The sequence below is a fragment of the Teleopsis dalmanni genome, chromosome 1, assembly GCF_002237135.1.
Source record: "Teleopsis dalmanni isolate 2A chromosome 1, ASM223713v2, whole genome shotgun sequence".
Taxonomy (NCBI): domain Eukaryota; kingdom Metazoa; phylum Arthropoda; class Insecta; order Diptera; family Diopsidae; genus Teleopsis; species Teleopsis dalmanni.
Window position 1 is genome coordinate 128,519,169 of NC_051846.1, and position 24,654 is coordinate 128,543,822.

At 37.1% G+C, this 24,654-nt stretch overlaps 3 protein-coding genes across 3 annotated transcripts; 1 reads left to right on the forward strand and 2 right to left on the reverse strand.

Annotated features, from left to right (window-relative positions):
- Window positions 1-1,196: 1,196 nt before the first annotated feature.
- On the forward strand, window positions 1,197-2,657 carry LOC119666055. The gene has a single exon (XM_038075328.1). The coding sequence runs from the start codon at window positions 1,197-1,199 to the stop codon at window positions 2,655-2,657; it is 1,461 nt and encodes a 486-aa protein (XP_037931256.1).
- An 11,354-nt stretch (window positions 2,658-14,011) lies between these two features.
- LOC119666056 lies at window positions 14,012-14,938 on the reverse strand. The gene has a single exon (XM_038075330.1). The coding sequence runs from the start codon at window positions 14,936-14,938 to the stop codon at window positions 14,012-14,014; it is 927 nt and encodes a 308-aa protein (XP_037931258.1).
- Window positions 14,939-20,568: 5,630 nt separating this feature from the next.
- Window positions 20,569-21,482, reverse strand: LOC119666057 (uncharacterized protein K02A2.6-like). The gene is made up of 2 exons (XM_038075331.1): window positions 21,138-21,482; window positions 20,569-21,063 (listed from the first exon to the last, which is right to left on the reverse strand). The coding sequence occupies exons 1-2, from the start codon at window positions 21,480-21,482 to the stop codon at window positions 20,569-20,571; spliced, it is 840 nt and encodes a 279-aa protein (XP_037931259.1).
- Window positions 21,483-24,654: the final 3,172 nt, after the last annotated feature.

Here is a 24,654-nt window from a genome sequence, read left to right on the forward strand (position 1 = left end):
AAGAAGAAGCTAATGCTGTTTTAACTACAGCACTGTTAACAAAACCATATGTGTTGCTTGGGACCGCCAAGGTTAATATTAGTACAAATACTGGCGAAACAATTGAATGCAGGGCTATTCTGGATTCTGGTTCTCAAATGAACTTAATAACAGAAAGGCTGGCTACAAAATTACAACTCAAGCTAAATCCAAATCCAACATGGTTCAAAGGAATTGGCACAGGTAAGAGAAGGGCAAACCATCAGGTCACTGCCAACATCTCATCACGTACCACAAAGTTCAATATGAAGATGAAAGCAGTTGTTATGGAAAAAATTATTTCACCTCTACCACACAGATCATTCGACATATCTCAGTGGCCGATTCCCAAAAACATCAAACTCGCCGATTCCGAGTTTAATGTAAACAGTGATGTCGACTTATTGATAGGTGCTGAGCATTTCTATTGGTTAATATCAATAGGTCAAATTCATATGACCAACAACTTACCAGTATTACAGAATACCGTGCTTGGTTGGGTATGCAGCGGTGCGTTAGGTGGATGTAATCAGGGTACAATCACTTGTACAAAAGCCACCGAAAATGAGCAAAAATTAGATAAAGTTGCGAATCATGATCGGCAAGTTACATATGTCGAGAAAAAACGTGAAGCAACATCTATTGGAAGTACTCGTCAAATTAAGGAATCACCAGTAGATCGAAGTGTAAATACCCATCCAAGAATTGAAGGTAAGATTCGAGTGGCAGATGGTAAAACTAAGAACGGTAGTTTGAAGCGGCCAATACATCGATTGGCACCGGTACCAGCAGATTTACATTCGTCTACCACTTCACAACAACATCAACCTGAAGAAACGCCACTAAAGCGAGCAAACCTCAACATCAACTTGCTAGCCATTGCATTGCTGGTACTATTATGGATACCACTGATATCAGGGTTAGGTATCACAATGAAATCATTTAATAACACACCAGGCATTCATTTCGAACACAAAGGAGTCATCAAAAGATCACAAGCAGAATGGAAAATCATAGCATATTATGACTTAAGTCCATTGCAGCAGGAGTTTGAATTTATTGAAAATGGAACCGAATCCTTAGCGAACGTGTGTAAGTTGATGAATGGATATAATCACTGCTGGACGTTAGTTGAACAGTTCAAGGCAGCGAGAAATTAATTGTTATCTGCAAACATAATGCAGATCAACAAAAGAAAGAAGAGAGGCGCAATTGATTTAGTGGGTAACATTGCGAATGCAGTATTCGGCGTTTTGGATTCAGAATACGCTAAAAATATGGCGCAGACGATTCAACAACTAAAAAATGACGACAAACATTTGCTTAACCTTTTAAAAAACCAAACTTCAATTTTAGATTCTACTCTAAATATCATGAAACGAAATCAGCAGCAGTATCAAACAACCTTTGAATTAACAGTCGAGCGATTGAACGTTGTAAAGGCAAAAATGTTAGAAGAGGACAAGGAAATTTATAATTTAAAACTCCACCAACTTTTCACTGCAATTTCAACTCAACTACTAAGTGTAACAACAAGTATTCAATTTTACGAATCAGCAATTTTAGGAGTGTTGACCGACACAAATCATGGTAAAATCAGTCCACTTCTCCTGACGCCAAAGCAACTCATGAATGAGGTTACCACAATGAGGGAACATCTCAGGTCAACAATGCAGTTGCCGGTTAACATGAGCAACATTTCTGAGCTATATTCTCTTATGACAGTCAGCAGCGGTTTATTTGATACCAAAATGTTGTTTCAAATAACTCTACCACTAATCAATGATCAGTCCTTTGATTTATTCGTTGTTATTCCCGTTCCAGGGATCATAAACGGAGAATACGTGACAATCACACCATGCACGTCTATGATGGCATTCAATACTCATAGGAATGGATACTTTCCGATTTCAGAAATACAGTTGTCACAATGTGTGTCTTCAAAAAATGATGTCTTCATCTGTTCAGATACACAAGAAATATATTCTCTTGAATCAGGCAAGTGCACTTGCGAAGTAAATCTATTTAATAATAGTACATCATCTTGCACTTGGCAAAGTTTCACAAGTAATACCTTATGGATCCAGGCTGTTGCGCAAAATCAATGGATGTTCGTCGCAAGAAACCCTGTAAAGCTAAACGCAGTATGTGACAATGAGCATTCTCAGGTGAAATTGCAAAATACAGGTTTACTTGAGCTCCCACCAGGGTGCATACTCTCACATCATACGGCAACAATAACCAGCCATTACACAATGACTACTCGCTTAAAATATTCCCACACAAGCTTCCATTCAAGCCCAATAGTGACAGCGATTCCTCGGCAATCATCTCTAAAGTTGAAAAACATCAGCATGGAGACAGCTAACGATGAAATAACTAGTTTGAAGGCATCTTTAAATATGATAAGGTCTCAGGAAGAACTGCCGAACAATGCACTATCGCAGCACCAACACCATTTCATTGTGGAATATACGGCATTTGGTCTCAGCGTGCTCATATTCTGCAGCATAATCGGTCGATATTTATTCCGAAGAAATACACACCGTCACAGGATTGGTACACCCCACCCACAACCACGAAGACGAGTTCAAGAGCAACATGCAATGTCCGAGGTCGAAGTAGCAGAAGAGGATTGACTGGCGTCAACGGGGGCAGAATGTCCAATTTGGACATAAATGTTAAGCTTATATTAATTTTTAGTATAAATAAATATCAATTAAAATAATTATTTGCATTGTATTTGTATTAATATTTGTATTATTTGTATTATTGTATTCAGTATATGTATAAATAATTATTTTAAATTAGTGTCTTATGTTGTTTTGGTTGTTGGGTTTAATTGTGTTATCAAATATTTTAGCAATGTTGCTGGCTCTCACAACTAAATATTCGCACGCTATCAGCGTGCCAGACGTAACATGATGATCTTCACACGCCACTGTGCAAGGTTGATAGGCATCATGTTCGTTTTCTTTGATCGTGTGTTCGTTGTGAGTTGCAGCAATAGGCAAGCCGCTGCGACAATTCTGTTGTTCCCACAGGTGCAATAAGAGTTGGCGCATGGCACAAGTGATAACACATTTAAGTCACCAAATTTGTGAAGCAAGTTGGTATATGGCAAAATACATATACAAGCTTGCTGACTGCATCAAATTGTATAAGCATAGGAAATGCACATATTTTCCACGAGTGCCCTTGGCCTTGAATGTTCAAAGTCCATCGGATAACAAATCGTGGGAACTAGGTGCATTTGCTCTTTTACCATAAGCTTAGTGTTAAGCATTTTGTATAAAAACACAATATTTTGTAATAAATTTATTCATTCAATACAGAACAGCCCTTGCGTTTTAATTAGTTCAAGTGCTTATTAAAACTCAATTGCAAATAGGTTCATGTGCCTAGTTGCTCAAAAAATATTGTTATTGTTTGAATCCACCTGAAGTTGGTTTAAGTGCCAAATTCAGACCTTGCAATAGGAACTGGTTCAAGTGCCAGATTCCTAATCATAAGCAACACTGAATCGATTCAAGTGTCGATTCAGTTTCAATAAGAAACGCCTTATTGAACAACGTCGTTTGATAATGTTCAACTAAATCCTCGTATAATTGTTTCCGCGTTTTATAGGAATTTCTATTCTGTAGATCCCGTTAATGCTGCTGCGGTACATTCGACATTTTGAGTTGTTCGTGGTAATATGTTTTTTGGAATGTCAGGAGTATGTTCGAAAGCGGTAAAATTAATAATAATATACGGGAAATGCAGAAACATAAAATTGGTATTTTGGGTGTAAGTAAAATGCGTTGGACAAACCACGGAAGCTGTACTATAGACAATTATGATGTGTACTACAGTGGCGACGATGGAAGAAGAAACAAACATTGTGTTGCAGTTATTATATCAACAGAACTCAAAAATATGGTAACAAATGTCGTGTATTACTCCGCTCGTATAATAATGGTGCAAATGAAGGGGTGGCCAGTAAATTTAAATATAATTCAAGTTAACGCACCCACATGTGATGCTCCTGATGATGAAATTGAAATTTTACGAAGGAATACAATAATTGATAAGAAGTACAAAATCAAGAGATGTTCTGATGGTGATGAGTGAATTTAATGCCAAGATAGGCCAAGGTAGGGACGATGCTATTGTTGGCAAATTTGGCCTAGGCGAAAGAAACGAAAGAGGTGATCGTTTGGCTGAATTCTGCAGAAGTAATAAGTTGATTATTTCCAATACATTCTTTAAACTGCCAAAACGGAGACTTTATACCTGGAAGTCACCAGCTGATACAGCAAACAGGGTCATTCGTAACCAAATCGACTTTATAACAATAAGTGAAAGATATAAGAACTCAATAAAATTCGCAAAAACTTTCCCCGGTGCGGATGTTCCATCTGATCACAACTTGCTAACTGTTAAAACCAATATTAAGTTCAAAACGACAAACTCAGCTCAACCGAGGAGTAAACTCAATGTACAGAAATTAAAAAGCCCAGATTTTAGGATGCGATTTGAGGACGAAAATGAAATTGAAACGAAGTTTTAAGAGAAGCCTTGTATGGAATACGAGTCCTAATAGAACGTTGCCGTGACTATAACAAAGATGTCTTTTTATGTTTTGTTGATTACGAAAAAGCTTTCGATACTGTGGAACATGGCAAACTCATAGAAATTCTGAAGCATTGCCGATTAGATGAAAAGAATATCCGAATAATAGCAAACTTATACTGGAAGCAGTACGCAAATGTTTGCATTGATGATTACTTAACGCAGGAAGTAGAAATAAAGCGCAGGGTTCGCCAAAGGTGCATTTTGTCACCACTACTGTTCAATATATACTCGGAGACTATTTTCAAAGAAGCACTACAAGATGCGACAGATGGAGTTATGGTTAACGGGGTACTTATAAACAATTTGAGGTATGCAGATGATACAGTGCTTATTGCCGATTCAATAGAATGCTTACAGAACCTGTTAGACGCTGTTGCATTAAAGTGCAGAGAATGCAGCCTAAAATTAAATTGCAGTAAAACCCAATATATGGTGATAAGCAAACGTCCAATTCCTGGAGGAAGACTGACAGTATTTAGTTCAGCCATAAAAAGAACCGATAAGTACAACTACTTGGGATGTCAGCTTAATCAGCAATGGGATAATAGTAAAGAAATACGTATCCGAATTGAAAAAGAAAGGTCGTCTTTTATCAGAATGAAAAACTTGCTGTGTACCCGGGAGCAGTCATTACCGCTTAGAATAAGAATGCTGCGGTGTCATATATTCTCTATACTCCTTTAAGGGACAGAGGCCTGGACGCTGTCTGTTGCAAATACAGTGGTACTTCGGCATGTCAGCAAAGAGACAGAAATATTAGAGACATTAAAACGCCGAAAGTTGGAGTTTTTTGGTCATATTCTGAGGCATCCGGTAAAATATGGACTACTAAAGTTAATCATTGAAGGCAGAATTGATGGTAGTCGTGGCCTTGGGAGACGAAAGTGATTATGGCTGAAGAATTTACGTCAATGACTTAATAAAAGGACAAGATCACTTTTTCGAGAAGCTGTAGATAAAACCAAAATACTAATCATGTTAGCCAACGTTCGAAGCGGACAAGGCACCTAGAAGAAGAAGAATATGTTTTTAGTTTGCTAATATGAACTCTTCTCTCTTTCTGTGTTTGCATATGTTTGAGTTTGATAATGACTGGCGATATAAAATTGACCACCTGATAGGGTCCTGAGAACTTAGGTGCCAGTTTTGCAGCAAAATGAGCCTGAGCGTTGGATAGAGGATGCGTTTTAACTAAACCCATATCGCTAATCTGTAGTTTCCATGCGCTATGTCGTAAATTATAGTGCTTGACTTAGTCTTGGGAAGCTGAGTGTAGTTTAAGTTTCACATTTCTTGCATTTTGTGTGGAGTGGAGTGCTAACATTATTTCAGGTAGATGCTCGTCCTATTTACGCTGTTCCTGTTCTGACACTTGTGCGATTATTGTTTTTAACGTTCTACCGGATTCTCTTGGAGAGTGTATAGTGCTGTAAATTGGTGACGAATTCCAAGGTCTTCGAGAAACTGCTTAAATGCTCTACTATTGAACTGTGATCCATTGTCTGTGAGTAGAACCTTTGGGAGTCCAACTCTAGCTATTATATTTTCCCGTAATGCCTTCTTCACTCCATTTTTTGTAGCAGATTTGAGGGGGATAACTTCGGTCCATTTACTCAACTTGTCCAAGAGAACCAATGCTGTTTCCTTTGTATGATCGAGGTAGTGGTCCAATGAAGTCAGCACAGAGTACTGCCCATGGTTCATTTGGTATTTCCGTTAACATTTTCCCGAAAGATTTTGTTGACTTGTTTTATACCGCTGACATGAGCTATAGTGTTTCACATATTTCCTTATATCCCGAAAAATTCCAAGCCAATAATACGTTGATATCACCCGAAGAATAGTTTTTTTAATCCCAAAATGTCCGGCAGTTGGTTTGTCGTGGCATTCCCCCATCACTCGTTGTCGCATTTCTGTTGGAACACAGAGTTTCCAAGCAGGAGAATCATTGCCTTACACTTCGTTTATCCGTCTTTGCAACCAGACGCACGAGGTAGGTTTTGTGACTTGCACAACTGTTTGTGCGAACAATGGTAATGGCTGGCGTGATGGAGCATCCGCAATTATATTTTGTTTACCTTTCCGATATTCTATGTTGAATGTATATTGTTGTAGCTCCAGGGCCCATCGACCGATGCGTCCAGAGGGGTTATTAATTGAGTTCAACCATTTTAGAGCGAGATGGTCTGTAATTACTTTAAACCTGTAACCTTCTAGATATCGTCGCATCTTTCTTACTCCCCAAATGATTGCGAGGCATTACTTCTCAGCAGTGGTGTGATTTTTCTCTGCCTGCTTAATGACCTACTGGCATAAGTAATGACTTTCTGCGTAAGTACAGCCCCCAATCCATTATCACTGGCTTCTGTTTGTAGTGTGAAACGCTCAGTAAAATCTGGGCATGTAAGAACCGGAGCAGTAGTTGGTTTTTGCTTCAGAGCGTCAAATGCTTCCTGTTGTTCTATCAACCAGATCCATTTTTTTCCCTTCTTTAGCAGTGCTGTCATTAGTTGGATCACATTTGAAAATTCCGGCACGAATCTTGGATACTAAGACGCTATTCCTAGACATCGTCGTAGTTCTTTCAAATTTGTGGGAGGTGCTAACTTCTTTATGGTCGCTAATTTATTTGGGTCGGTGTGGATTCCTTGATTGCTTACAACGTGCCCAACATATTTGATTTCATCCATAAAGAATTTGCATTTAGGGATGTTGATTGTAAGCCGTGCCTCTCTCAAACGTCTCAATACTTCTTGTAGATGCGCTTTATGTTCCTCTAGTGTGCGGCCAATTACTATAATGTCATCAAGATATGCAAAAGCGTATGGCTCCATTTCAGGCCCTATTACCTTATCCAATGCCCGTTGGAAGGTGGCAGGTGCTGAGTGTAGGCCAAAAGGCATAACACGCCATTGGAACAGCCCTCTTCCAGGTACAGTAAAGGCTGTAAACTTTTTGCTGGCTTCGTCCATTGGTATTTGCCAGTACCCATTTTTCAAATCCAGACAGCTAATGTAGAGTATATGTTGTATTCGCGGCAGTGGGTACGCATCTGGGATGGAATGGGCATTGAGTAGTCTATAATCAACACAGAACCTCCAATTTCCATCTTTCTTTTTGACGAGTACTACTGGAGCGCTGTATGGACTGTACGATCGTTCTATACATCCTTCTTCTAGTAGTTTGTCCACATCTTGATTTAGAATTTTTGCATTGCTGGAGTTCTTGGATGATATCTTTGCTTAATTGGTGCATCATTTTTCATTGTTATCTTATGCGTTGTAATGTTTAATGTTCCCTCCAACTTAGCAAAATAGGCCAATTCTTTGTTTAAGAAGTTTTCAATTTCAGGCGTTTCGTCGATGTTACTCTGCCGTATACTGCAGTAATGGCTGTCGATGTGTTTGCTTATCTGTATCGGGATGGTAGTTTTCTCAATCTGTAGGTTGCTCTGAGTGCTAGATAGGAAATCTAAACCTAATACTAGGTTGTTAGCCATCACTTTTAATACCAAGAACTCGATTTCAGTTTCTGTTTTCCCTAGGTTAATTGTGGCTATTACTGCTTCAGTTAGTATGCGTCTTGTAATATCTGCTAAGATGATATCTTTGCTGAAATGTTTCTTTTCTGCTTATATTTTTGTTAGTAGTTCGGGTTCAATGAAACTCCTGGTTGCACCTGTGTCTATGGTAGCCGGTACTGGAAGGTCTTGAATTTGTACGTTGACTGTGAGGTGTAGGCTAATGGGCTTTCCTTGGTTTACTTGGTATGTGTCGTGGTCACGTTCGCTTGGTTTAGGCGACGTGACCGTAATCCGTTTCCCTGAGTATTTGGTCTTCGACAGCACTCTATGGTGCGTATATCCTTTTTCCCACATTGCCAGCAAAACAGAACCTGTGGATTACGATAACCCTTTGTGATGTATCCTGTTCAACCCAATGATAGCATATTTTTGATTAGCTAATGTGTGTGACTTGGCCAAATGGTATCTGTCTTCCTTTGTCGATTGGGCGAGTTTCTGTTGGTTTCTTCTTCTCTTCTGTGCGGATGATTTCGTAGTCTTCTGCTAGATTTATTAGCTCCGTTAGGGACTGAAATTCTCTACGTTTGATGTACAATTGATATTCTGTTCTACTGTTGTGAAATATCCTGTCCAGCTGTTGTACTACTGTGTAGTTTAGGTATTTCGTCAAATGTTGCATCACTAAAACATATGTCTTGAAGTCTTCTTTACTTTGCTGGTGTCTCTGCCGGACTTCATCATCAAGTTGTTTCAAGTAGCAGTAGGAAAAATTTTAATAAATCCTCCTTGAAGTCATTCCAATTCATCCGACTTTCTTTATTATGTCGGAACCATACCAGACCTTTGTCTTTTAACAACTCAGGCATAGTTCTTGGCAGCATGTTTAATTGAATGTCATAAAAATCTGCTAGTTCCTCCAATCGTTCGATGAAAGCAATCGGATCTGCTTCTCCGTCATATTTTATGGACCACTTCCGTACTTGGTCCATCACCATGGCATATACTGACTTAGGCATAGATGCACTTTCTCTGAGTTCTTCTGTTGGCGTCTTTGCTTGTATCAATGGCTCTTGGAAGGTTTCTTTGCCCACTACTCCTTCGAAGATGACTTTCCCATGCTTCTGTGACAAGCTTGTTAGCCGAGAAGTCACCTGCGTTAAATGCTCCATTCCAACGAATACTGATAGTCGTTTGCGGAGTTCCTCTACCGTTCCTGTTGAGTCCTCAGCGAATTCCTCAAGGTATTCAATCAGCTCATCTTTCTTCAGGTTTCGAATCCAGGCCTTACCCATTATTTTATTACGAAGTTTATTACGTTATATTCTGGGTCCCTGCTCGGGCGCCACTTGTAATGAACCTTTCTATCAGCCGAGGTTTCGCTCGCCGGATCCCAGAGTCGTTGGAAGAATATTTCTTTATAACCCTGAATCTTTTCGTATAATAATTTTAAGACCGGTTAATTTTATTTTAATTCCTTTATTTATTTTTTTTTTACAAATAAATTTTTACAATATGTATTACTTATTTACTAACAACATATATTGCAATTACCAATATTGAGAAATACTATAATTCCTGTAATAAATAAAAAAATCTGGCCAATGGTGGACTAGGAACAAACGCTACCGAAATTTGGCAAAATAATTACACTCAAAAAAAAAAAGAAGTGTTATCACTTAATTTATATTTTAATGAGGATTACATTTTTCTTTTTTTAATTTTTATTAAATTAATAATAACTTAATAATATTGATATTTTATGCTAACTTAATGATTCCTTAATTTCAAACTTATTAATATCTTAATTTTATTAATACCTTATACTAACATTTTGTTTTGCGTTTATACTAACTAATAATAAACCATTTCTTTCTCAACTAAAAATAGCTTAATTCTATTGTTGTCTTATTATATTTTTTATTGTTTTTTTTTTACCAGTTTTACATTAATAATAACATAACTTTGTTGTAAGCATAGTGCATTGCGATTTTTGTGGCGAGACAATAGAAGTCGTCACAAAGTAAAACCTTCGTTAGAAGATGCAGAGTATTTTACTTTGACGACAAATGCTACAAATTCTATTAAACAACAACAACTCCAAGAGATTTTGCCGTTAGTTAATGAAATCACGTCACATGCAAAAAACAGAGCACAAAAAAACAAACGAAAGAAAAAATGCTTTAGTTGCGGAGGCTCTCATCGACGTAGCGACTGCAAATTTAGAGAAGCTGTTTGCTATGAGTGCAATAAAGTAGTACATAAAGTAGTACAAAAGTGTGCTTGAGCAACAATAACAACAAAGCAAATACAAGAAAATTAAAGTTAGTTAGTTAGTTGTGGTGGAGAGAAAACGAATCCTCCTCAAATAGCTAAGGATGAAAGCCGTTTTGAATCCATAAAAACCTCGTAATAGTGGGTAGTAGATAGAAGGTCAAACTAGAACCAACCAGAGGCATTAATAAAGGCAAGAATCTGGCTAATGCTGATGCTGGAGATATCGCTAAATGAGTTGAAGAAAGGGGTCCCTAGAAACTTAAACCTTGTTCTGGCCAGACCTGGACAAAAACACATCAGGTGTTCTGGTGTCATTTCTTCAAGTATTAGTAGACACGCACTACATGAAGTACCACAGGGAAGGCCCAGCCTAGCTCCATGCCGTCCTATGGACCAGTGACCCGTAAAGACAGATATTAGCTTAGAAATCTCAGATTTGTTTCTACAGATTAAGTCAGAGGTTCTATATTTGGAATGGATTGGCCAAGTAGCCCTTGGCCTGGCTGCTGAGACAATAAGGGTTCACTCACTATTTGCCTGTCGCAAAAAATGGTCACAAATCAGTCTACGCCCGTAGCTGACACGGGCAGGGATCGAAATAGGGGTATCCGTGGAAGAGGCGCCTAGCTTAGCAACCTCGTCAGCGTGCTCATTTCCCACAATATTAGGATGCCCGGGAACCCATACTAGAGTAACGTTGGACCTCTCACTTAGTTCACTGATAAATTTTTTACATTCTTCTACTAATCTCAATGACAGACAGACAGCTGATAAAGCTTTAATAGCTAGTCAGGCAGCTATTAGTTAGAATGCAGACCTCTTTTCCGTGAAGGCGCATATTTAAAGCAATAACACTTGCCCTAAGGATAGCAAAAACTTTAGCTTGAAATATTGAAGTGGAATCTGAAAGGTGGTATGATTTACTAATCATTAGGTCCATAGAAAAGATTTTAGACCCGTCGGTGTAGACCGCTATCTTTCCTGGAGTTGTAAGCAATCCCGCCTCCCAATCCCCTCTTGAAGGAATTTTGGTGGCGAAGTTATTGTCGAATAGTAACCGAGGACATAGGTAGTCTGAATCCCTGCTATCATCTATCGGATAGAGTGATGCGATATTACCATGTCCTAAAGCAATCGAGAGCCAACAATTTAGATCTTTAAGCCTCTGCGCGCTGAGAGTAGCAGCTTGCTTGATGTAAATATCAATTGGTAGCAAGTTAAGTATGACATTGAGCGCACTGGTGGGGCAAGATCCTAGAGCCCCTGTAGCTCCTACACAGGCAGATCTTTGCATTCTGGTTAGTCTTTGAATAATGTACTGTTTGTTTAACGAAGGCCACCACACCAGACATCCATATGTTAATATTGGCCGAACGACGGCTGTGAGAATCACAGCCCAGAGAATCACTTAGGGCTGCAATCCCGAGCTCTTACCGTACATCCTTTTGCACGCATAAAATGCCACACAAGCTTTACGAATTCTTTCGTCAATGTTGGCTTTCCAGTTATAATAAGTTTTGTTTCAAGAATTACTCCTAGATACTTAACTTTGTGCGAAAGAGTTAATCTTTGGCCATTAAATCTTGGCAGCGGAAAATTTGGAATTTTATATTTTTTGGTAAACAGTAACAGTTCTGTCTTAGAAGGATTAACACCTACGTCACACTTTGAGGCCCATTTACTAAGGTTCAGAAAAGCGCCTTCCATGATGCTACTCAGCACCGAAGGGGAACATGCCTGTTACCAGAAGGACAACATCATCCGCATACGCTACTGCTTTGACTCCACCCTGGTTAAGCCTTAAAAGCAGTGAGTTCATTGTTAAAATCCATAATAAAGGAGATAGCACTCCCCCTTGTAGTGTACCCTTACTGACGCATTTCTTAATGCTAAGATTGCGCATCTCTGCATTGATGATTCTAAACCCAAGCATAGAAGCGATACATCGAGAGATGCAGGCCGGGATGTTCATTTCGCTGAGAGCATCCTGGATGGCTACCACACTGACGTTATTAAAAGCTCCTTCTATATCCAAGAAGGCGGCTAAGGTAAATTGTTTACATCCAAGAGATTTCTCCACCACAGTAACAACCTCATGTAGCGCCGTTTCTGTGGACTTCCCTTTGAGATATGCATGTTGAGCCCTTGATATTTTAGCGAAACTGTGTAAAGATCTGATGTAAGCATCGATCAGTCTTTCAATAGTTTTAAGTTAGAATGAAGTAAGGCTGATGGGTCTATAATTTTTAGCCGTTCTGTGGCCTGTTCTACCTGCTTTTGGAATAAAAACTACTCTAACTTGTCTCCAGCCGCTGGGGACATGATTAAGATGATACAACTGACTGTATAGTCTCGCCAGAATTGGCATAACGATACGGCTATACCTTTGGGGGATCACCCGAGGAACCAGAAAAATGGGTATCTACTAATAGTGAGAGAGATTCCGTTAGGGATTTAACTGGATTTCCATCTACTTTGTTAATGAGAGAGGGACAAGAGTGGCCATTTGCTAGCAGTTTGGCTAGTCTAGCCGATTCTTTAATGCTTTCAAATTGCTGGCAATGAGAATTCTATGACAATTTCTTGGATTCCCGAAGTGCTTTTTTGTAAACCCTAAGAGCATCCTTATATGGAGTCCAAACCTGGGTCGGATAGCTTTCGTTGAAAGCTCTTCTTGCATTCCTGCGGAGCAAAGAGAGCTTCTCGTTCCACCATGGTGGCCTACACTTCTTCGCATACGAGCGAGGACATGATGCTTCAAAGGAAGAAATAATATTATTTGTCAAAGAGTTGACCCTACACTCCAATTCCCTAATCGAGTTAATTGGAGCGGGGGCTATGTTGATTTTGCTACTGAGCAATGACCTGAAAGTATCCCAGTTTGTCTTCCTGGGATTACGGTGAGATTGCTTAGCTACCATGGGAATATCCATCACAAACATGATATATCTATGATCAGAGAAGGAGTTCCTGGCTGAAACTCTCCAATCATTGATCGTTAAAGAGCACGAAGTCGAACAAAGGATAATATCTAAAACCTCTTCCCAGCCTATATGATTATCCGTACTCGGAAAAATGAAGGTGGGAGTATTACCCTTATTACACACCTCTAGATTACATCTTAATATAAAATCAAAAAGAGACTCATCTCTATCGTTAATTTCCGAGCTTCCACCAATCAGCAAGGCTAGCTTTTCGGTCTGCGCGAAATTTTGGACTAGTAGTACCTCCTCTGCAGCTGCCTCATCATCGTGTGGCATATAGACGGATGTTACTAAAACCGCAGGTTTTAGCTTCCGCTCTATCCGGATGGTGGTGATATCTAAAGAGCTTAAATGAGAGCAGAGAAAAGCATTAAGGTACGTTTTTGCTAAAATGCACGATCTAGGCTTATCCTGTCCTTTTTCATAAAAAAGATTATACCCATTGATGTTGAGCCCTTTGACACATGAGCTATGAACCCAGGGCTCTTGGATGATGGCAAGGTCGATGTCCTCCTCCCTGAGTAAGACAGCCAGATTGTCCGTGGCACACTTAGAGTGTTTCAGGTTTATCCGCACGACCTTGACCATTGATACATCAACAAGATTTGTTATCGATGATGAGGTCATCTAGCAGCTTACTAGTGCCCTCACCCAAAATATTATCCGGTGGCGCATTTTTGAAGATTTTAATTTTTGCCTTCCGGATGCCGTAACGCAGCTTGCAGTCATTAGCCTCAATGACTGGCAAGCATTCTTCGTTGATTAGAAGTAGGTATGATTGGCTGTGTTTTTGCGGTTCTTCGGTCTTGAGAACCGACCAGGCTTCCATCTGGATTTCTGGATTTTGTAGCTTTAGCTGCTGCAGAATAAGGTCAGGAGGACCTAGATTTTTAGGTAAACATACGCGCGCTCGAGGCCTCGATGGAATTTCCGCCGCAGGGACAAGTTTGAGCTTTAAACCGTCCCAGTTCTCACTAATCTTAGTGATCGCCTTGCTGAGAAAACTCCGCGAATACTCGTCCTCGCATCTTATCACTCGATGACTACGGACGATATCTGCACAGTCGAAAGAAGGAACGAACCCCGGATTAGTCATGAGCTCTGCCATAACCAATTCGGACAGTTTGGTCTCAATCAGCGCCCACCTCTCCGTCAGCAGCTTGCTGTTAGAGTTATGTTCGTCAATCAAGGCCACACTGAGATGGTCTCTCGCCACTTCACTGAAGGGACGAGTAGCTTGTGCCGGTCTTGACATTAGCTTCCCATCCTCCGTTCCATCTTTGTGCCGCTTCGCCTCCTTGCCGGAATCTTCCTGAGATCTCTTACGCTTGCCGCCATCTCCGACGTTCTTGCCAGTGATAACAGACTGGCACAGACCTTCATCATGAAGATACTCCTCCATAATGGCGCGGCATTTAACAGCGACGGCTTCGTCTCGTTCATGGACCTTGCCTTCTTTTTTATTGCTCTCAATTTTTCTGAGCATAAAAAGCGCCCGCTGATATCGACTTTTGCGTGCCATGTTGGCCGTTTTTTTTCAAGATTTAGCATTGCCCTTACTGCTAAGACTGGCGGTTTTAAGCGTTGGCGTGCGGTTGGCACACGGTCTTCTTTGACTGGTAGACGGAATGCTGTCGATTTTTTTGGATGTTAATTGGATTGAGTTAGACGCCGGTGTACTGTGACTGGTACAACCGGTATTGGAATCGGCAACGATCTCGTCGTCCGATTTCAGCAATTCGTCCTCCGTAAGTTTAGTGGGTTTATACTCTCCAGCCACGAGTTCCGAGACATTATCGGAAGAATTCATATCATATGCATAATCGTCCACCTTACCCGAAAAGACAGGCGCGGCGGACCCGAGGAGAGTTGGACAAAACAAGCGACCACCACAGCAGCGTCCCTTACCATGGCTAGAACACAGTTACTCCCCAAGGCCGTCATATATTGGAGAGGCTCCGCAAAAATACAGTCGGACAGACCCCTTGGCTGCAAACCTACACTCGGTGAGCACGGATCGCGTAACGCTCCAGAATTAAGGGGACCATCAAACCATTATCAGAAAATATTGAGTGGTGTGCAGCTATTGAAGAGCTAAGGACATTCACTCAATTCCTCCTGATCTTAGCTGGGCACCGTCCTGACAACGTACAGGACGAGAGAATTGTGTGACCCATTTCCAGACGGCACCCTAGTGGAGGGTTCAGTAGAAGGATTCCAAGAAAATCCAAGTCACAGCGAAAAAAAATGAAAAGAACAGTGCACAAGCAAACGCAATAGAAGTTATTGAAAGTGTTTATAATACGACAGAAGAAAAAGTAAAAGATAAAAAGAAAAACATATTAATGTGAAAATTTTATATAAAACAATAATTTTTCAAACGGATTTAAGTTCATCGGTTTCGGACATAACACAAAATACATTTAATCAATTAGGCAGGCCAAAACTTCGAAGTTGCACACGTCCAATTTATGGTTACGGTAAAAAGGTGATAGAAAACTTAGGCGAATGCGAAACACAAATAAAATGTGCAAAATTAGTAAAAGAAGCAGTGTTAGTTGTTGCTAAAGTCGATTTATTTGAGATTTTTGATTTCGATATTGTGCAGGTTAATAATATTATTCAAAACTCAATGATGTTAGAAGAAGAATCTAAAAAGTTATTTACAAATTACCAATATGTTTTGAACCTGCAACAGGTCCGATTTCTTATTTTAAAGCGAGCATTAAATTAAAGTCAATAGCGGTACAAAAATATTTTATATGTCGTCAGGTGCCATTCGCGCTACTTGAAAAATTTAACGTAGAAACTGATCGACTAGTGCAAAACGGTATTTGGAAACGTGTTAAGTTCAGCAATTGGGCTTCTCCAATCGTTCTCGCACCAAAGCAGGACTGCAGTATTCGTATTTGCGGGGACTTTAATGTAACTATTAATAATCAAATCGAAATTGAACGTTTTCCATTACCTACACGGGATCAGTTATTTTATAAAATTCGCTATAGCCATATTTTCTCTAAAATTGATTTAAAAGATGCATACTTACAGCTTGAGTTAGACGAAGACTCAAAAAAGCTGGTTGTCGTGAAAACACCAAATGAACTGTACGAGTACCAAAGATTGTCCTATAGTATAGCTTGTGCGCCGACAATATTTCAAAGATATCTGGAACAAATTTTGCAAGGTATCGACGGGTGTGGGAATTACCCCGATGACATCATCGTTGCGTCAACCACTTTACAGGAACATGTACAACGACTAGATTAGGTTTTTTCGATACTTAAGAACTATGGCATCAGGTGCAAACAGAACAAATGCATTTTTTGTTTAAAACCACATTGATTACTTAGCGTATATGCGCAGAACGCATTTTGCCTGAACCATCAGAAGTAACAGTCGTTCAAAACTTAAAACGGCCTGAAAATCTCAAAGAAGTGGAAGCTCTACTGGGTAAGATAAACTATTATTATAATTATATTCCAAATATGTCGCAAATCGCTGCTCCGATAAATCAACTTCGCAAGAAAAATATTCGTTTTTTATCGAACACACATACATGAACGCCCAATTGCATTCGCATCAAAGACATTCAACGTTCATCAAGTAAGGTACAGTCAAATAGAAAAGGAGGGGCTTGTATTTTAAGAGCACATTTACAAATCCTAAAAATGGTACAATCTGGCGTCGTATAAACATAAAAAAAAAAAAAATATTGTTTGATGGAATGGCAAACAATATTGAATAAAATGCGCTTACTAAAAGAAACGTTTAACAAGTCATATTGCAATAGATAGACCTATTTTGAAGGTAAACCAAAAACTCTAGATCTCCAAAGATTTTCCTTGCTTCTGCTTTGTGTGCGGTTGTGAGCCCATCAAAGTCTACGTTTAAAAGTACTCGAATACTTTCCAAACTTTGTATTAACAACGTACAGTATTTGTGTAGTGTTGCAGCGCTTATAGGTCTATCTATTGCAATATTTACTACTTACTACTCATTTACTACTCATTACTATTTACTACTCATTAAGTACATTGGCTTCAGGCTAATTAAAATTGGCTTCTTAGACATACATTTCCAAATAAAATTAAATAATGAATACAAAATATATATAATATATGAAATATAATTAATAAATAAATGTTTGTTAAATACAGTTGATTTTAATGGAAAAGTAAGCTTTTCGTTAACGTTAAAATAAAATTGATATATTCAAGGTTAACAAAAAAAAATCACTTACCTGTATAAAAAGTATTTGAAGTCTTAAAATTATTTATATAAAATACTTTTATAATAAAATATATTTGTATAACAAAATTATATATATGTATAACTATATATATATATAATAAAATTATTTTATTCTTTTTTTTAAAAAAATTTTTTTTTTGAATTAAATCTAAAAATTTTCAATTTTATTAGTTTTTAAGCAATTCTAATATGATTTAATTTTATTTGTGTTCTTGTCTTATAAATTTGTATTTATTATGGTTTCTTATTTTTTTTAAAGTAATTTCCAGAGCTTTTGAGAACGTATGCATAAAAATAAAAATATATTAAAAAACTAGCTGACCCGGCTAACGTTGTATCCCCTTGCAATTTATTGTCCTTGCTCAGCAGAGTTGTAATATTTGTTGTTATTTGAATATCTGTGTAGATAAAGAGATTGTCAGGTTTAACCGTGTAATCCATGTCTAGAATTAAATCGCATGATTTTAAGGATAAAGCCTTAAAGCAATAAAGCAATAAGCAATGTTAGTAGTGTCCGTTTATGTTAACTTAACTTTTAGCATTTTAATGCGAAAATTATTATTTTTTTTTTATTATTTTTTTTTATTATTCCATTGATATTACAACTATCTGAGATATCTAGTCATATTTTTAACAAATGAAAATTTGGAAGTTTCAGTTATCTTAAATCATCATCTAATATAATATGTTAATGATAATGATATATTTTATACAAATTTCAATATATTTCATAAATAATTAGATAAATAAATACATAAGTAAATAAAATAAATAAATAAATAAATAGATAAATAAATACATAAGTAAATGAATAAGTAAATAAAATAAATAAATAAATAATAAATAAATAGGATAAATACATAAATAATAAATATGAATAATAAATTAATAAACATAAATTAAAATAAAGGATTCAACTTAATTTAATACTTAATACTTAAGTATGTTGGAAGTGTACGTTTAAGACGTTTTTTGTACCCTAGTTGCAAGGCAGGAAGTCTTCTCATTTCTAGGTTTGAATGCTGAAGCAATTTAGATAAGTGGTTAGCACTGCTTTTTTGAATTGCTTCGTGTACAGTAGGGATATTTAAGTCTTTGTGAATATCGTCGTTTCTGATGTACCATCTAGCATCTACTATCGTTCGCAGGATTTTTGATTGGAGTCTTTAGTATTTATATAAGTCTTGCAGGTGGTTACCAGATCGGAACAATAATAGTTTTGTAAATTAGTAGTTTGTTATCTATTGACAGACTGAAATTTTTACGAAGAAGCCAATATAGATCTGCAAATCTTCGATGAGCTTCCTTTTTCTTCTGAATTATGTGCTCCTTCCAAGTCAGCTTTTGGTCTAATAGCGTGCTCAAGTATTTGGCTTTCTTGCAGATTGGTATATCAATGTTAACAATTTTCAGTTTCTGTTCTTCAAATTTCCTGTTGGTGAAAATAACTTGGACAGTTTTTTCGGCGTTTATCTTTATCCCCCAGGTGTCAGACCAATGCATCACTTCGTTAAGATGATTTTGAAAGTTTACAGTTGCTCTAATGATATCATGGTTCGTTGATAAAAGTCCAGTGTCGTCAGCAAACGTTACAGTTAGTATTTCTCCACTTTTTGGCTTAGGAATGTCTGCAGTGTGTAATAGATATAGGATCGGGCCTAATACACTCCCTTGAGAGACACCGGCTTCTGTTTTTATCATGTGGGATGTGTTGTTTTGATATTGCACAAAGAAGTATCTATCTTTAAGAAGCTACCTTTAAGGCGCTACTTCAGTAGTAAATAAAAATAGGCGGGCAATATTCTTGATAGTTTGTGAAGCAATCCTTCGTGCCATACGCTGTCGAATGCCTTAGCTACGTCTAAAAACACACCCACAGTGATCTTCTTAGAGTCTATATTCATTGCAATTTTACTAGCCACCCGATGAATTTGGTGAATAGTAGAATGCTTTTTACGAAATCCAAATTGGTGATTTGGCAATAGGTTGTTTTCCTGTATTATTGGTTCCAATCGGGAGAAAAGAAGATTTTCAAATAGTTTGTAAGATAGATAATAAACTGATCGGTCTGTAAGATTTGACAATTGAAGCATTTTTGTTTGGTTTAGATATTGCTACTTTCCAAACAGAAGGGAAAATCTTATTGCTGATCATGCAGTTAAAAATGTTTCTAATGTAAATAATAGCTATTACAGGTAATTCTAAAAGAAATTTGCCAGATATCTCATCATAGCCTGGTGATTTTTTTGGGTTGATGTTAACGGCGATGTAGTTTTTTATTTCAGCAATTGTTGTTTTCTTAATTTTAACATTCTTCTGGGTCAGGTTCTTGGGTAATGCATGGTTTGTACCATTTTTAGGATATGTGAATGTGCTCTTAAAATACAAGCCCCTCCTTTTCTATTTGACTGTACCTTACTTGATGAACGTTGAATGTCTTTGATGCGAATGCAATTGGGCGTTCGCTGCCGTCTGCGAAGATATGCGAAATTACTGCACCAATACCCGATGAAGAAGCGTCTGTAGCGAGAATTATTGGTAAGTGCTCCTGAAAGTGAACTAATTGTGTAGCGTTTACAATATGCTTCTTTAAAAAGTTGAACGCCTCTTCATGTATGTGTGTTCAATGAAAACGAATATTTTTCTTGCGAAATTGATTTATCGGAGCAGCGATTTGCGATATATTTGGAATATAATTATAATAATAGTTTATCTTACCCATTAGAGCTTCCACTTCTTTGAGATTTTCAGGCCGTTTTAAGTTTTGAACGATTGTTACTCCTGATGGTTCAGGCAAAATGCGTTCTGCGCTTATACGCTAAGTAATCAATGTGGTTTTAAACAAAAAATGCATTTGTTCTGTTTGCACCTGATGCCATAGTTCTTAAGTATCGAAAAAACCTAATCTAGTCGTTGTACATGTTCCTGTAAAGTGGTTGACGCAACGATGATGTCATCGGGGTAATTCCCACACCCGTCGATACCTTGCAAAATTTGTTCCAGATATCTTTGAAATATTGTCGGCGCACAAGCTATACTATAGGACAATCTTTGGTACTCGTACAGTTCATTTGGTGTTTTCACGACAACCAGCTTTTTTGAGTCTTCGTCTAACTCAAGCTGTAAGTATGCATCTTTTAAATCAATTTTAGAGAAAATATGGCTATAGCGAATTTTATAAAATAACTGATCCCGTGTAGGTAATGGAAAACGTTCAATTTCGATTTGATTATTAATAGTTACATTAAAGTCCCCGCAAATACGAATACTGCAGTCCTGCTTTGGTGCGAGAACGATTGGAGAAGCCCAATTGCTGAACTTAACACGTTTCCAAATACCGTTTTGCACTAGTCGATCAGTTTCTACGTTAAATTTTTCAAGTAGCGCGAATGGCACCTGACGACATATAAAATATTTTTGTACCGCTATTGACTTTAATTTAATGCTCGCTTTAAAATAAGAAATCGGACCTGTTGCAGGTTCAAAACATATTGGTAATTTGTAAATAACTTTTTAGATTCTTCTTCTAACATCATTGAGTTTTGAATAATATTATTAACCTGCACAATATCGAAATTAAAAATCTCAAATAAATCCATGCCAAATAAATTTTGACCACTTTCGACTTTAGCAACAACTAGCACTGCTTCTTTTACTAATTTTGCACATTTTATTTGTGTTTCGCATTCGCCTAAGTTTTCTATCACCTTTTTACCGTAACCATAAATTGGACGTGTGCAACTTCGGAGTTTTGGCCTGCCTAATTGATTAAATGTATTTTGTGTTATGTCCGAAACCGATGAACCTAAATCCATTTGAAAAATTATTGTCTTATTTAAAATTTTCACATTAATATGTTTTTCTTTTTATCTTTTACTTTTTCTTCTGTCGTATTATAAACACTTTCAATAACTTCTATTGCGTTTGCTTGTGCACTGTTCTTTTCATTTATTTTCGCTGTGACTTTTAATTTTCTTGTATTTGCTTTATTGTTATTGTTGCTCAAGCACACTTTTGCGATATGTACTACTTTATTGCACTCATAGCAAACAGCTTCTCTAAATTTGCAGTCGCTACGTCGATAAGAGCCTCCGCAACTAAAGCATTTTTCTTTCGTTTGTCTTTTTGTGTTCTGTTTTTTGCATGTGACGTGATTTCATTAACTAACAGCAAAATATCTTGGAGTTGTTGTTGTTTAATAGAATTTGTAGCATTTGTCGTCGAAGTAAAATACTCTGCATCTTCCAACGTAGGTTTTACTTTGTGACGACTTCTACCATCTCGCCACAAAAATCGCAATGCACTATGCATACAACAAAGTTATTATGGTATTATTAATGCAAAACTGTTAAAGAAAACAACAATAAAAAAATATAATAAAACAACAATAGAATTAAGCTATTTTTAGTTGAGAAAGAAATGGTTTATTATTAGTTAGTATAAACGCAAAACAAAATGTTAGTATAAGGTATTAATAAAATTAAGATATTAATAAGTTTAAAATTAAGGTATTATTAAATTGGCATAAAATATCAATATTATTAAGTTATTATTAATTTAATAAAAATTAAAAAAAGAAAAATGTAATCCTCCTTAAAATATAAATTAAGTGATAACACTTCTTTTTTTTTTGAGTGTATTATTTTGCCAAATTTTCAATAAATGTTTGCTGCAAACAACAACAGTAAACATACCAGCCGCAGGCATTTAAAATAGGCAATAACAACTTAGAAGAAAGCTACACCATGTGCATTCGGCAGTTAGAAGTCCCGTTTCGAAAGATTTATATAAAAGAAGGAGTAAATCAACGTAAAGACACTTGATCACAGGCCACGGAGCAGAACACTTCGCAGAACCAAAGGTAATATTCAACAAGGTAACTAAGAAATTTATTAACATTGCTTCCTAGTCCACCAGTGTAGCCCAGTCGGTAACACTGATCCTTAGCAACGCAGCCTTGTCGGTAGCGTTGGAAGCTACTGCAGTACGCTTTGTGAAAACGTAGTTAAAAGGTCACTGCAGAAACCTTTTAACCAATGAAACAACTTTCATGGCCATTATAAACAGACTACGCAATACCATAAAAGGAGAATCAGTCGAAGCTATGTGACGGTAAAAAAAGTAACTGCAAAAATAATGAATATAAAGCAGCAAAATAAGGCTGCAAACCTCTACACGAAAGAGATTGAAGAACTCATTAAATCTCTTGAAAGCGCCTATATTTCGGATAGAATACCCATGGAAACAGCATGCAAATATGCAACTCAAACAGCTGTTAAGGCAATGGCAAAGAACGAACGAGTTAAACTCATAATGGAAGCAGATAAATTCGATAAGATGAACGAAGCAAATTCAAATTCGTCAACACTTGTACTGAAATGATTGGCTTTGGCCAATCAGTACTTCATTATAGAAGTGTTAACAAAGACCATAATAGAGACACTAACTTCCGTACAGAGGAAGAGGCCAATATAATAACAATTATATCCGTCAAAACAATAATTACAATTATAGACAAAGACACAATATCTGCACTATCCATCAAAACGATGATGGGACGGAAAACATAGTAACCTCAAGTACTCAAAAAAAAAATGTCTTTAATATTAATTTAAGTCTAAGTAGTTTCATCTCCACCCATACAAGTATAAATAATGCCGTATCAGTATTTCTAGTAGACACTGGTGCCGACATTTCACTAATTAAGCAAAACTCAATTTCTTTTGGTAAAATTAAAGAGACTAATAAAACTAGCCTTAACGGCATAGGACATGGGACAATAACAACGTTAGGAACCATCACCTTCGATTTAAGAGTTAGAAATACTCTGATAAAACACAATTTTCATGTCGTAGAAAACAATTTCCTAATCCCAACAGATGGTATAATAGAATTGGATTTCATAAAAAAGTACAACTGTATACTCGATTATCAAAACAACGGAGATTGAATCATACTGAGGCCAGACGATTAGCCAGAGGACATTGCAATTCCAGTACGCAATGCACCAAAATGCAATGCTTTATCATTGCCAGCCAGGTCTCAAGTGATATGGAGTATTAAAATAGAACCTACGTCAGAGGACATATTAGTCCCAAATCAAGAATTAGCCAAAGGGATATTAATTGTCAATACCATAGTCAATACATCAAATATATTTATTAGAATAATAAACACTACAAATGAAAATGTTGTTATTGAGAATTATCAAATCAAACCACAAAGTTTACAAAATTACGAATGCATAGTATCTAGTGAATCCCATCATTCTTGCAAAAAAGAAGAAAAATTGGAAAAATTATCTAAAAATTACCACAGGTTGTTAAAGACAAACTAAAAACCCTATGTAAAAAATATATAGATATTTTTGCATTAGAAATAGAGAAAATTTCAGTCAATAATTTTTATAAACAAAAATTAAGATTAACGGATGACGAACCTGTTTATGTATATTAAAAACTATAGAATACCGCATAGCCAAAAATATGAAATCTACAGACAAGTAGATAAATTGATTAAAGACGATATAATAAAACCTTCCGTTTCAGCCTATAACAGCCCAATTCTATTAGTACCGAAAGACTCTTTGCCCGGTACAAATGATAAACGATGGAGACAAGTAGTGGAATACAGGAGAATAAATAAAAACTCATTGCCGATAAATTTCCCTTACCAAGAATTGACGATATCTTAGATCAATTAGGCAGAGCAAAATATTTCTTTTGCCTTAATCTAATGTCTGGTTTTCATCAAATTGAATTTGATGAAATGTCAAGGAATGTTTCGTCATTTTCCACAGACAAATATTATTTAGGTTCAAAAGATTTCATTCATTTTTTTTCAATCCATATGGATTGAACCCTGGTAAATGTTCTTTCTTCAGTCACGAAGTGATTTTCTGGGACATAAATGTACAGATAAAGGGATTCTGCCTGATGACAGAAAATGTTCGGTAATTCTAAATTATCCAACACCAAAAAATGATAA